At 48.9% G+C, this 12,021-nt stretch overlaps 1 protein-coding gene and 1 pseudogene across 2 annotated transcripts; one reads left to right on the plus strand and one right to left on the minus strand.

The window, feature by feature from the left end:
- Positions 1 to 749: 749 nt before the first annotated feature.
- LOC311428016 (olfactory receptor 14C36-like) lies at positions 750 to 5,704 on the plus strand (the record flags this gene model as incomplete). Its single annotated transcript, XM_084539584.1, has 2 exons — positions 750 to 1,685; positions 5,669 to 5,704. The coding sequence occupies 2 exons, from the start codon at positions 750 to 752 to the stop codon at positions 5,702 to 5,704; spliced, it is 972 nt and encodes a 323-aa protein (XP_084395710.1).
- Positions 5,705 to 10,932: 5,228 nt separating this feature from the next.
- Positions 10,933 to 11,693, minus strand: LOC311428017 (olfactory receptor 14C36-like; annotated as a pseudogene). The gene has a single exon. The product of its transcript is annotated as an olfactory receptor 14C36-like (transcript).
- Between the last annotated feature and the right edge of the window lie 328 nt (positions 11,694 to 12,021).

Here is a 12,021-nt window from a genome sequence, read left to right on the forward strand (position 1 = left end):
CCTGGCAGGGACAGCTGCAGGCAGCAGAAAGAGGGGCAGGTGGCCAGAAGGAGCTGTTGGTAGAAACGCCGTGGCAGGGGGGATTCGGGCACCTCGTGGCCATGCCCTGCAGTGCAGACACCTTCCCCTGGAGCAGCCCCTCCCTGGCCTCCTCTTCCCCTGCAGCCCATGGGCTGTGGGGCAGATGGGGGTAGAAGAGGAGGTAGAGCTCAGACAGGGATGCTTCCAAGCTCTGTCTGTGTGAGAACTTCACCTCAGGTGAGGTTTCTGTCCAGCTGCACTTGGACTGGGGCTTCTCTGCTCTCAGTTGTCTCCAGTTTCTTCTCAAGGAAACTCCAGAGCTTGATGGTCCTGCGGCTCAAAGACAGCAAACACAGGGTAGATTAGAACACGACTTGTGGGCAGTGGCCTGTGTAACTGCATTCAGAGGAGTTGTTTGAAATAACACTGAAAAGCTCATTGATCTGACCAGTGAACTGAACTTGAGCTTCCCCCAAGTTCCTGATTTCTTTCTTTTCTACAGCAGCAAGGACTCCTCTGCAGTCTACAGCAGCCCCTGCTCCCAGTGCACTCTCAGCCAGCACCAGCTGGAGCTCAAGTAAGAGAGCTGCAGAAAGGTTCTTCTGAAAAGAGAGATGCTCAGGCTGGAGGGTGCTCTAAGACTTGCAATAAGTCTCCCTCAGAGAAGTGTGAACTAACATTGTTCTGCCTTCTCCTCTTCAACAGACAACAGTGTTCAATGTCAACAAATGCCCAACATCAGCTCAGTGAGTGAGTTCCTCCTGCTGGCATTCGCAGACACGCGCGAGCTGCAGCTCCTGCACTTCGTGCTCTTCCTGGGCATCTACCTGGCTGCCCTCCTGGGCAACGGCCTCATCCTCAGCGCCATAGCCTGCCACCACCGCCTGCACACCCCCATGTACTTCTTCCTCCTCAACCTCGCCCTCCTGGACCTGGGCTGCATCTCCACCACTCTGCCCAAAGCCATGGCCAATGCCCTCTGGGACAACAGGGCCATCTCCTATCAAGGATGTGTTGCTCAAGTTCTCTTTTTTGTCTTCTTCTTTGGCTCAGAGTTTTCCCTTCTCACCGTCATGGCCTACGACCGCTACGTTGCCATCTGCAAGCCCCTGCACTACGGGAGCCTCGTGGGCAGCAGAGCTTGTGCCCAGATGGCAGCAGCTGCCTGGGGCAGTGGCTTTCTCAATGCTGTCCTGCACACGGCCAACACATTTTCCCTTCCCCTCTGCCAAGGCAACTCTGTTGACCAATTCTTTTGTCAAATTCCCCAGATCATCAAGCTCTCCTGCTCAGATGCCTACCTCAGGGAAGTCGGGGCACTTTTGTTTAGTATTTCTTTAGTCCTTGGTTGTTTTGTTTTCATTGTTTTCTCGTATGTGCAGATCTTCAGGGCAGTGCTGAGGATGCCCTCTGAGCAGGGCAGGCACAAAGCCTTTTCCACGTGCCTCCCTCACCTGGCCGTGGTCTCCCTGTTTGTCAGCACTGGCATGTTTGCCTACCTGAAGCCTCCCTCCATCTCTTCCCCATCCCTGGACCTGGTGATGGCTGTTCTATACTCAGTGTTGCCTCCCGCAGTGAATCCCCTCATTTACAGCATGAGGAACCAGGAGCTCAAACATGCAGTGAGGAAACTATTTTATACCTCTTCCTTCAGCATTAATAATGTACGTAAAATGGTAATAGGATTTCTGCAAACAAACACTCTTAGTGCAAATTCTTGAAAGTAATTTTCTTTATTATTATTTCCTATAATTGGTTGCTTTGATTTAATGTTATTCTAAGCCTCCTAATTATTATTTTATTATTATTATTATGAAGTCAATAATTTCAAATAACTTTACAATCATTATTCTTGTTTAAATAAAGACAATAAAGAAACTGGGACTATTTCATTAGTCTCTACCACAGTCTCTTCCCATCGCCAGTGCCTCCAGCAGTGAACCCACTCATCTAAAACATGAGGAACCTGGAACTAACGGTTGCAGTGAGGACACTGATTGAATACATATTCTTCAGCTTCGTTGACTATAACAATAAGCTTATAATCAGAAACACCTATTTTTTGAAAACTTTAAGATACATTTTTTTTTCTTTTTATTTGTCTGTGTTGTTATTTTCACTAGCTATTGTTTCAGATATAAATAATATTAATCTTAACCTCCTACTTGTTAAAGATTTAGCTATAGAACCAGGCTTCCTGTGTAGGTAAACACAATAAAGAATCCAGAAGAAATTCATTGGTCTGAGCTGCCACCTCTTCCTATCCCCTCAGGAGCTGGGGGAGCACTTGTTGGGGCACTTGTGGTTTATTATTTCTTTAGTCTTTGGTTCTTTTGTTTTCATTGTGCTGTCCTATGTGCAAATCTTCAGGGCAATGCTGAGGATGCCCTCTGAACAGGGCCGACACAAAGCCTTTTCCACGTGCCTCCCTCACCTGGCCATGGCCTTCCTCTTTCTCAGCACTTCCACGTTTGCCTATCTGAAGCCCGCTTCCATCTCTTCCCCATCTCTGGACTTGGTGGTGTCACTTTTGTACTCAGTGGCACCTCCAGCAGTGAACCCCCTCATCTACAGCATGAGGAAGCAGGAGCTCAAGGTTGCAGTGAGGAAACTGTTTCTATATGTGCTTCTTAAGCATCAGTGCTGTTAACATTATTGTTATTTGTATCATATCATTTTTTGTACTTAGTATTATTATCATATTGTAATAACAATAATAATCCTTTAAATGCTACCATTCTATTTTAAGTAACTGACGAGAGATTTTCATTTCATTTTTCATTTTGATTATTTTCATAACTTTTGACATTGTTTTAATTTATTAAGTAATTTATTTACTTTGACTATGTCTTCTAATCAATCATATTGAACTAGGCTTCCTCTGTAAGTACAGACAATAAAGAAGACAGCATAAATTCATTGGACTCAGTATCCCTCTCTTCCCATCTCCTCTGATTCTGGGGGAGCAGCCCCAGCATGCAGGAGGGGCTCAGGGCCAAGAGGCTCACTGCCCGCTGGGCTCTGCCTCTCTGCTGCCTTCGGGCTGGGGCTGCTGCTTCCCTGGAGCCATGGCCATGGCCAGCAGCAGGACGTGGTCTTGTCACTGCTACTCCCTTTGGCTTCCTCATTGTTCTCTTGTGCTTTCACATTCAACTAAGTCTTGAGATCTCATGTATCTTGCTGACAATCTTGTTGTCTGTACAGTGGCATCTCTTTCATTGCACAGCTCTTCCAAAGCTGGTGCTAGGAATATACCCAAGGAACTGCTGCATGAACGGGCCTCTTGCTTTTCGGGACTTCACTGTGGATCAGAATTTCAGAGTGCTCAGTGTAGTGCTGGACTGGGAGCTCCCTTCTTGGCTGGCCATGGCTCAGCAAAGAATAACTGGCCTTGACTGGCCTGGAACTGTCCCGGTTGTGCTTAGTCTGATGGCAAATAACATGCTGGAGAGGAATGTGGAGCTGCTCTGTGGCTGGGCCAGGCCTCTTGTGCTGGCCTGGGGAGCGGGGCTGGCCCTGCGGGGCACAGGCACTGTGTGCTGGGGATCTGCCAGGCAAGAGAGCAGGGCTCCTGCAGCTTCACAGACCTCCATCTCTTGAGCCGGGTCTGGCCCCAGCGTGGGGACTGCTGGGGAGGCCCAGAGCTGCCTTTGAGGCAGCAGCTGCGGTGCCTTGCAAGGGGCTGGGGCTGTGGTGGCCGTGCCCAGAGCCCTGCAGCAGCCTGTGGTGGGCACTGCCCTGGGGACAGCACAGTCTGGGCTGCTGGGCTTGGCTGGGGAGAGGGCAGGGAGGTGGGAAGAGGTGGGCAGTGGCTGGACTGGGCTGGGCAGTGCCCGGCAGAGGGCAACAGCAGCATCAGGGAGCGGTGGCAGCATGCAGGGGAGGGCTCCCAGCAGGGCTTGGTGCTGCAGAGCCAGGGCTGCGCCAAGGGAGCCCAGAGCTGCAGGGGCAGGGGAGAGGAGGCCGAGGGCCAGGGCAGCTGCTGCAGGGGCAGGGAGCTCAGCATGGCCCTTGCAGCCCCCTGCCCTGGGCCTGCCTCTGCCCTTGGCCTCGGCCTCGGCCCCGGCCTTGGCTCTGCTGGCAGGAGCGCTCTTGCCATGCACTTCCTGGCCTCCCCTCGCCTGCGCACAGCTGCTGCCCACTCAGGCTGCTGCCACAAACGTGTCCTCACAAGCAGCACCACCCCTTGGGCTGCTTCTGCTGGCCTCCCCAACCCCACTGCCTTCACTCCTTGTCTCTACTGGGCCCCACCCCACCTTCCCCACCCAAATGTGTCTCTTGACTGTTGGCTCCATTCCCCTGCCCCATGGAATTACTGTGCTATGGCAGAACGTGTCTCCATTGGGCCGTCTACCAGACACAGCAATGAATACTATGAGCAGGACTAGAGGGGTCCTGCTTCAAGCCAGGGGGAGGCAGGGAGGAAAGGGAGAAACAGGTTTACTTGACTGTATATATTTAATGGCCTGGCACGTCAGATCCACAAATGTATCAAGCTCTACTGCACAACGGTGCACAGAGTACCCTAATGCCATCAAGCTAGAAAGAGGTAGAACCCACCTGTATTTCTGGAGTGACAGGGGCAGCCCATTAACTGTACTGGAGGCTGAAGTGAGTCTAACTGGGAAGGAATGGCAAAAGCACCCCACTGGGACTGGCCCAGAGGCTATGTGCATCCTTGGCATAGACTGCTTCAGGAGAGGGAATTCAGAGTTTCAAGAGGGCACCACGGGTGGGGCTTTGGCAGAGCTGCCTTGGAGACAAAGGACATGAACCAGTTGTCTACCTTGCTTGGCCTTCCACAGAATCCTTCTGTTGAGGGTTTGCTGAGGGGTGAAGAACAGCAGGTGCCAATGGCTACCATGGTGGCGCACCTGAGGCAGCGTCGCGCTAACCGAGAGTCCCTGATTGCCATCCATGAGCTGGGTCATCGACTGGAGAGCCAAGGTGTAGATGTAGAGCTTGGTAGTGTGCTTTAGTGATGGACTTGTCAGCAGTAAGATAAATTTGCCTGACCTGGGTGACACGTCCCAGAGTAGTGTCAGGCACAATGCAATTCTTTTTGCCTTCTGCATCTATAGCACAGGAAGTAGGACTTTGCCCTGCTCCATTGACTGGGGAGGTCTTTTCACATCATTCAATTTAGGTTTCTGTGTCTGGAAGGGGAAAATTTTCCCAAAGAGGCCAAGATCATGGGTACAGCTACAGCCAATAAAAATACATTTTCTTTAGTTTTCACCCTGAGTTTTCCACAGACGATCCAAGAGAGTCCATGGATGTCCAGGTGTCTACTGAGATTCAGGCTGAATTTCTCAGGATTCAATGGTCATTTCAATCTTTTTATTTTATTTTATTTTATTTTATTTTATTTTATTTTATTTTATTTTATTTTATTTTATTTTATTTTATTTTATTTTATTTTATTTTATTTTATTTTATTTTATTTTATTTTATATTGTTTGGTTTTGTTTTGTTTTGTTTTGTTTTGTTTTGTTTTATTTTATTTTATTTTAATTATCTGAACACAACCCTGACTTATCTTAGAAAGGGTTTCATGTGCTAGGCTGGGCTGCAGTTACAGGGACAAAGACCACTGCTGGCAGTGGAGCTGTCAGACCTCCAGTCTCTGCTTTTCCTCCTGATGCAGGTCTCCATAGAAGTCACCCTGGATGAAGAACAATAGGAGAATGATCATCCAAACTGAAATGCAACAACATTCAGCCTTGGAAACAAGAAAATATATTTATTATTTGCTTTGTGAAATCTTTTCCCTTAACTACGTCATGGAAGCTCTGCAGTTAACAGCACAAGGCATGAAACCTTGAAGAAAACTTTGGAGGAGATGTTAGGACTTTCTTCATTTTAATGAGTTCCATGGTGTATTTTGGTGCTGAGTCTATGAAGCTCTGGTACTGAGAGGACAATGATGCAACTGCTAGAGAAAGTAAAGTCAGAAGGAAAAGCTGAAGTGAATTGGAGTTTTAATGGGCCCCACTGAGGGCTGTTACTAACAAAGCCTCCCCAGGGACTAGTTAGGGTAGATAATTGGAGGCCATGGTTACAGACAGGCAAAGCACTGTGCTGAGAAAGGTCTTGGTTGGTTTTAGTGAAGCAGAAGAGCCAAGGCCTGACCCCAGCCACTGTGAGAGGAGATCCTGCACCGCCACGTCTGGCTCAAGGCTGTTCCTGTTGTCTGTGGGATGTGGTGGGCAGTGTGATGCCATGAGAAGAACAGTGGTATGACACCTCTGAGCTGCTGCACAGGGTTGCAAGAAATCAATGAGGCCCCATTGCAATGAGTATAACATATCTCCTCCTAAGCTACTGCCAAGGGGAAAACCTTCACGGCTGTTGGGCCTTCCCTTTTTACCAGCACCCTCTGCCTTCTCCTCTGTAGCTTTTCCTATGCTGTCCCAAACATTGCCCTATTTCCTTGAAGTCTGGAGACATCCATCTCTGTTTACCATCTTGCTCTCATGCCTTGCTTTCACTGATGTCTTGTCAACCCTCACCAGCTGTTCCTTGAAACACAAAGCCAGGGTCTGATCAGAGGGTGACCTCTGGCACCACAGCATGACCCTTTGAGGGACATTTCTCCCTCTTTGTGACCAGTGCCAGCCTTCCTGGAACACTTTGTGGCAGTTTTTTTCTCTTCTGCTCTTTCTTGCTACCGCAGAAAGCTCCATCAGGGTGGAAACCACTCCTGAAGTAGGCATCCCAACCCAGCAGGCTCCTTGCGGCTTCTCAGCCAACCAGACACAAGTCACCTCAGCAGCACCTTCCAAGCCAGGGGCCTGCTGCTGGCCTTGCAGCTTCTTGTGGAGACACAGCCAAGCCTTGTGCCTCCTGCTGTGCAGTCATGGATTCAAGCAGAAGGGACAGGACAATCTATGTTAGGGCCTTCTTTCTGCCTGGGTCCTCCTGGCTCTGGAGGCAGAGGGGATCCCCCAGTCAGCATGCCAAGCAGGTGCCTTCTGCTGGCCTAGCAGGGCCACTGCAAAATGTCAGCCCAAAAGTGCAGATCCCAAGGAGAAGGCAAGGGTGACTTGCCTCCTCCAGACACAAGTGACCTCACAGTCCCTTTCCGTGACACGTTCCTGCTGCTGCCCTATCAAGTGCAGAGACAGAAGTGACCTCACAGTCCCTGCCACAGTCACGTTCCTGCTGCTGGGGCAGGAGATCCTAAGGCAGAGCTGAGCTCCTCTGATCATCCCCGCCAATCTCCTCCTTGTGGTCCACAAGCTGATCAGATCAGAGTGAGCAAGAGATTAAAGATAAAGGGAAGAGGCTACAGGCTGTGTTTTGGCTTGAAGGGATACTTTGAGGTCAGGCATAAGAGTAGTGGATTCCTGTCAGGGTGTGGAGTAGCATTTAGGTTTGGGGATTAATGTCACTGGTTAAAATAGGGGAAGGGCTTTACATGACTGTTTTAAGCCAGCGTTACAGCAGAATCAACATTGCCTGAATGTTCTAACCTCAGAGCAATCATTAATTTCTGCTGGCTAAACTCCTTTTCTATCTCTCAAATCTCACATCTCTGTTGTCCAGGCTTCTCCTGACTTTCCCATATCAGTCATCTTCGTATGGGCAGCTTTCTGATGGCTTTCATGATCTCAGAGTATCTTTCTCATATCTGTTGGCTACTCCTTTCTTGAGACTGATGTGGCACCTAAGTCAGGATGGAAACGAACACAAAGGCTGTAGGTGAACCTTGCACAATATGCCCAGCAGCTCTTGTACCACCCCAAAATTTTGTTTCCTGCCTCCAACTTTTAGATACGGAATGGCTTCTGTGCACCCAGGCTATCTTTTTTCCAAACCCTCATGCATGGTTCAGTTTGCCCCAAGCGTCTTGGAGGCAGTGGTCCGCTCTGTGTCGAAAACTGAAAGCAGTCCTAAAGGATGACTTCAGGCAAAAGCTGACACCTCTGACATGAAAACCCCTACCCAAGACCTCTTTCACTATGGGGCCTACCAGCTACTTAGGAAGAGCAAATCTCAGAAACTACATGCACAGCAAGTGCCTTCTGCTGCCCTACCATGGACACTGGCAGATGTGAGCCTAAAGGCACAGATCCCAGCCAGGAGTCAAGGGTGACCTGTCAGCTACTTCAGAAAGCAATCACCTCACAGGCCATTTAACAGCCATTCACTTCCGGCTGGACTTAGTGTTTCTGATGCACCACTGAGCTTATAATACCACACCTACAAAACATCCCCCTTTTGGGCCAGGACCTGCCCAGGTAGTAGTGAGCTGGTTTTCATCCTCCAAGCTCATGGCACACCTGCTGGGCTCCCAGCCTCTCTGACACACAGGAGCCATTTCCTTGCCAGTTCTTTGAGGTGTTAATGCAGGAGGGACCTTGCAGGCAATGTTCTAGCCCCATGCCTGTTGGCGGTCTCTCAGCTCCTCATGCACAGCGAAGATCACAGTCAAGTCCAGAAGCGTGAAACTGGCCTAGCAGACACTCAGGGGAAGCACCCTCCAAGCCCCAGCCCCAGTCCCAGCCCCAGCCCCAGTCCCAGCCCCAGCTGGTGGTGCTGCTCTGCAGAGCAAGGGGGCTGTGGTGCCTGGGGCACGGGAGCACTCTGCAGGGCCGTGCTGGGCAGGCTGGGAGGCAGACCCAGCTCAGGGGGTCACTGCCATTGCCCCAGGGCTGCAAGGAATCACTTGTCAGGCTCCTTTTCTGGGGCTTTTGTGTGCCCTGGGGCTGCACAGCTCTCCTCTGCCTGCTCACAGCAGATTGAGCACTTGAGCTCTGCTCAGTCCACCTAGGAGGAGATCCCCCCTTAGGAGGGAAGTGCTGCAGTGGAGGCCAGCTGTGCCACTGCCGTGCCCACTGCCTGTCCCTGCCTGCAGTCCCAGCACAGCCCCACAGCACCACTGGCACCAAGGAGCAGCCGGGCCTGACCCCACCATCAGGGCTCAGCAGGAGAGGGCGGCAGTGGCAAGAGAGCAGCTCTGCATGCCCCAAGCACTGGTGCTCCCTGGCCATACTGCTGGGATGGGACTCTTTTCCTCTGCACCTCTGCACACGGGCATTGCCCCTGCAGAGGCAGGCCTGGTCTCAGAGGAAGGATGTCAGACAAAAAAGGCAGTTAAATCTTAACTTCCTTAAGGTTAAATTCACAGAGAGCATGGCTTCACACGCACAGAGTCTATGAGCTATATTCAACAGGTACTTCCATATCATCTTAACATGTGTTCATTAGCTGAATAATGTAATAAGAATATACACAAACACAATCACAAAACAAAACAAAACAAAACAGGTATACTGGCTATTCTGCCAATTATTTGCATTACAAGACATGTTCAGAAGCAGATGAGAAATCTATTGCATCTGTTAGGAATGTTTTAATAATTCGTGTCCATAAAGAAAAGTCCTGTCTGCCTCTGGGCCCTGCACTGGCAATTTAATTCTTAAACCACAGATGCAGTGTGTCCCAGTCTCCCCCTCATTCTAGTCAATTTATCAAGTCTTCAGAAAATATTCCTCAAATTTATGAAGCTGTTTGCTTTTGTTATTCCAGACTTCTATTTCTAACAGATACAGCCTTTTTTCTGTCTTCTTCGAGATTAACACTGCTATAGGTGTGACTGTCCCTGTGAATGGCTGGGGAAGAATGTTTTAATTACTGGTGAAGTGTCAATAAGAAAGCTATTTGTGTTTGATGTCTGGGAGTTTCAGAACAAGTGATAAAAACTAGTGACTGTTATGGGATACTATGCAGACCTTTGGTATCTGTTCAGGGGGCCAAGAGATTAAGAGGAAGGAAAAAGAAGCTGAAGGACGGCTGGGAGACAAGACCTGCAGAGAATGTTCTATAAACTTGGTACAGTGCCAAAGGAGTACAAAGGGGAAGGACTTGGAGAGGAAGACTACGAGCCTTCAGCATGAAAGACCCCTAGAGACCCCCAGAGGAGACTGATGCGCATGCTCCAGTAGGAGGGACTGGACCCCGGAAGCTAATTATAATAACCTGTTTTTTTTAGAAGAAGTAATGAATATGTATTAGTCTAGGAGCATAAAAATCAGCTACTTGATGTGGCTGGTGTGCGTCCTGGTGGAGCGGAGACTCCCGGTGCACCCAGCGCTGTTTGCTTACCTCTATTCTTTTATATTCTTTTAATAAATCCTTTTTTTTTTTTTTTTATTTAATCCTAATTTGAATCCTGAGCCATTTATAACACATCCAAGACACGTCTAGTCATCAATTTCCACAAGGCATGCTTGAGCTCCTGACTCCTCATGCTACAGATGATAACGTGCTCAGCTGGAGGCAACACTGAGTACAGAACTGCCACCACCAGGTCCACGGATGGGGAGGGGATGGAAGGGGCTTCAGGCAGGCAACCATGACAGGCCTGAGGAAGACGGACACCATGGCCAGGTGCAGGGGACATGTGGAAAAGGCTTTGTGCCAGCCCTCATATAGAGACAACAGGACTGTCACCTAGATACACAAGGTCGAATCCAAATACAATAAGTGGCAGCTGGGCTCTTCGCCCCGAGCCACTCCTGGTTGCTCAGGCTGCTGCCCCAACTCCAGAGGAGATGGGAAGTGAGGGATATTGAGAGCAATGAATTTCTGATGATATCTTTATTGTCTTTATCTACCAAGGAATCCTGGTTCTCTATGTATGTTAGATGATATGGTCAAAGCAAACACAAAATGTAACATTCAGAATGGTAAGAATTACATTATTAAAAACAAAATAAAATATTTTTAAAATACTAACAGAAAAAAATAATTTTTAAAATATTGTATCATTTTCCCAAATAGCATTTTATTTCTTTTATGATTATTATTAATGATAATGTTTTGATAACACTAGTAATGATAAAAATGATGTGATATAATATGAATCAAAATTGCATATTATCAGAAATACATCTTCTGAACACATCACTGATGCTTAAGAAGCATGTATTGAACAAGTTTCCTCATTGCATCCTTCACCTCTTGGTTCCTCATGCTGTAGATGAGGGGGTTCAGTGCTGGAGGCACCACCGAGTACAGAAGTGCGACCACCAGGTCCAAGGATGGAGAGGAAATGAAGGGTGGCTTCAGGTAGGCAAATATGGCAGCACTGACAAACAGAGAGACCATGGCCAGGTGAGGGAGGCATGTGGAAAAGGCTTTGTGCCGGCCCTGAGAAGAGGGCATCCTCAGCACTACCCTAAAGATCTGCACATAGGACAGCACAATGAAAACAAAACAACCGAAGGCTAAAGAAATATTAAACACAAGTGCCACAACTTCTCTGAAATAGGCATTTGAGCAAGAGGGCTTGAGGATGTCGGGGGATTTCACAGAAGAACTGGTCCACAGCATTGCTGTGGCAGAGGGGCAGGGAAAATGTGTTGGCCGTGTGCAGGACAGCATTGAGAAAGCCACTGCCCCAGGCAGCTGCTGCCATCTGGGCACAGGCTCTGCTGCCCAGGAGGCTCCCGTAGTGCAGGGGCTTGCAGATGGCAATGTAGCGGTCGTAGGCCATGATAGTAAGGTTATAATACCTTACTGAAATGAAGAAGAGAAAGAAAAAATCTGTGCAGCACATCCTTGTTAGGAGATGGTCCTGGTGTCCCAGAGGGCATTGCTTTGGGCAGAGTGGTGGAGATGGATCCCACATCGAGGAGGGCGAGGTTGAGGAGGAAGAAGTACATGGGGGTGTGGAGGCGGTGGTGGCAGGCTACGGCGCTGAGGATGAGGCCGTTGCCCAGGAGGGCAGCCAGGTAGATGCCCAGGAAGAGCGTGAATTGCAGGAGCTGCAGCTCGTGCATGTCTACGAATACCAGCAGAAGGAACTCAGAAATGGAGCTGACTTTGGACATCTGTTATTTCTGGTCATGAGGTCCTGTACAAGGAAGAGAAAGGCAGTGATTGGGTACCACAGACATAACTGAGGAAAACCCTTTCCATATTCTCATTTAAAATCAACAAAAGTTTTTCCATTTCCAGGCAGATATTTTGAAGCTCTCTTTCATTGATTCT

Source organism: Aythya ferina, assembly GCF_964211825.1.
Source record: "Aythya ferina genome assembly, contig: HAP1_SCAFFOLD_29, whole genome shotgun sequence".
In the NCBI taxonomy this organism is placed as follows: domain Eukaryota; kingdom Metazoa; phylum Chordata; class Aves; order Anseriformes; family Anatidae; genus Aythya; species Aythya ferina.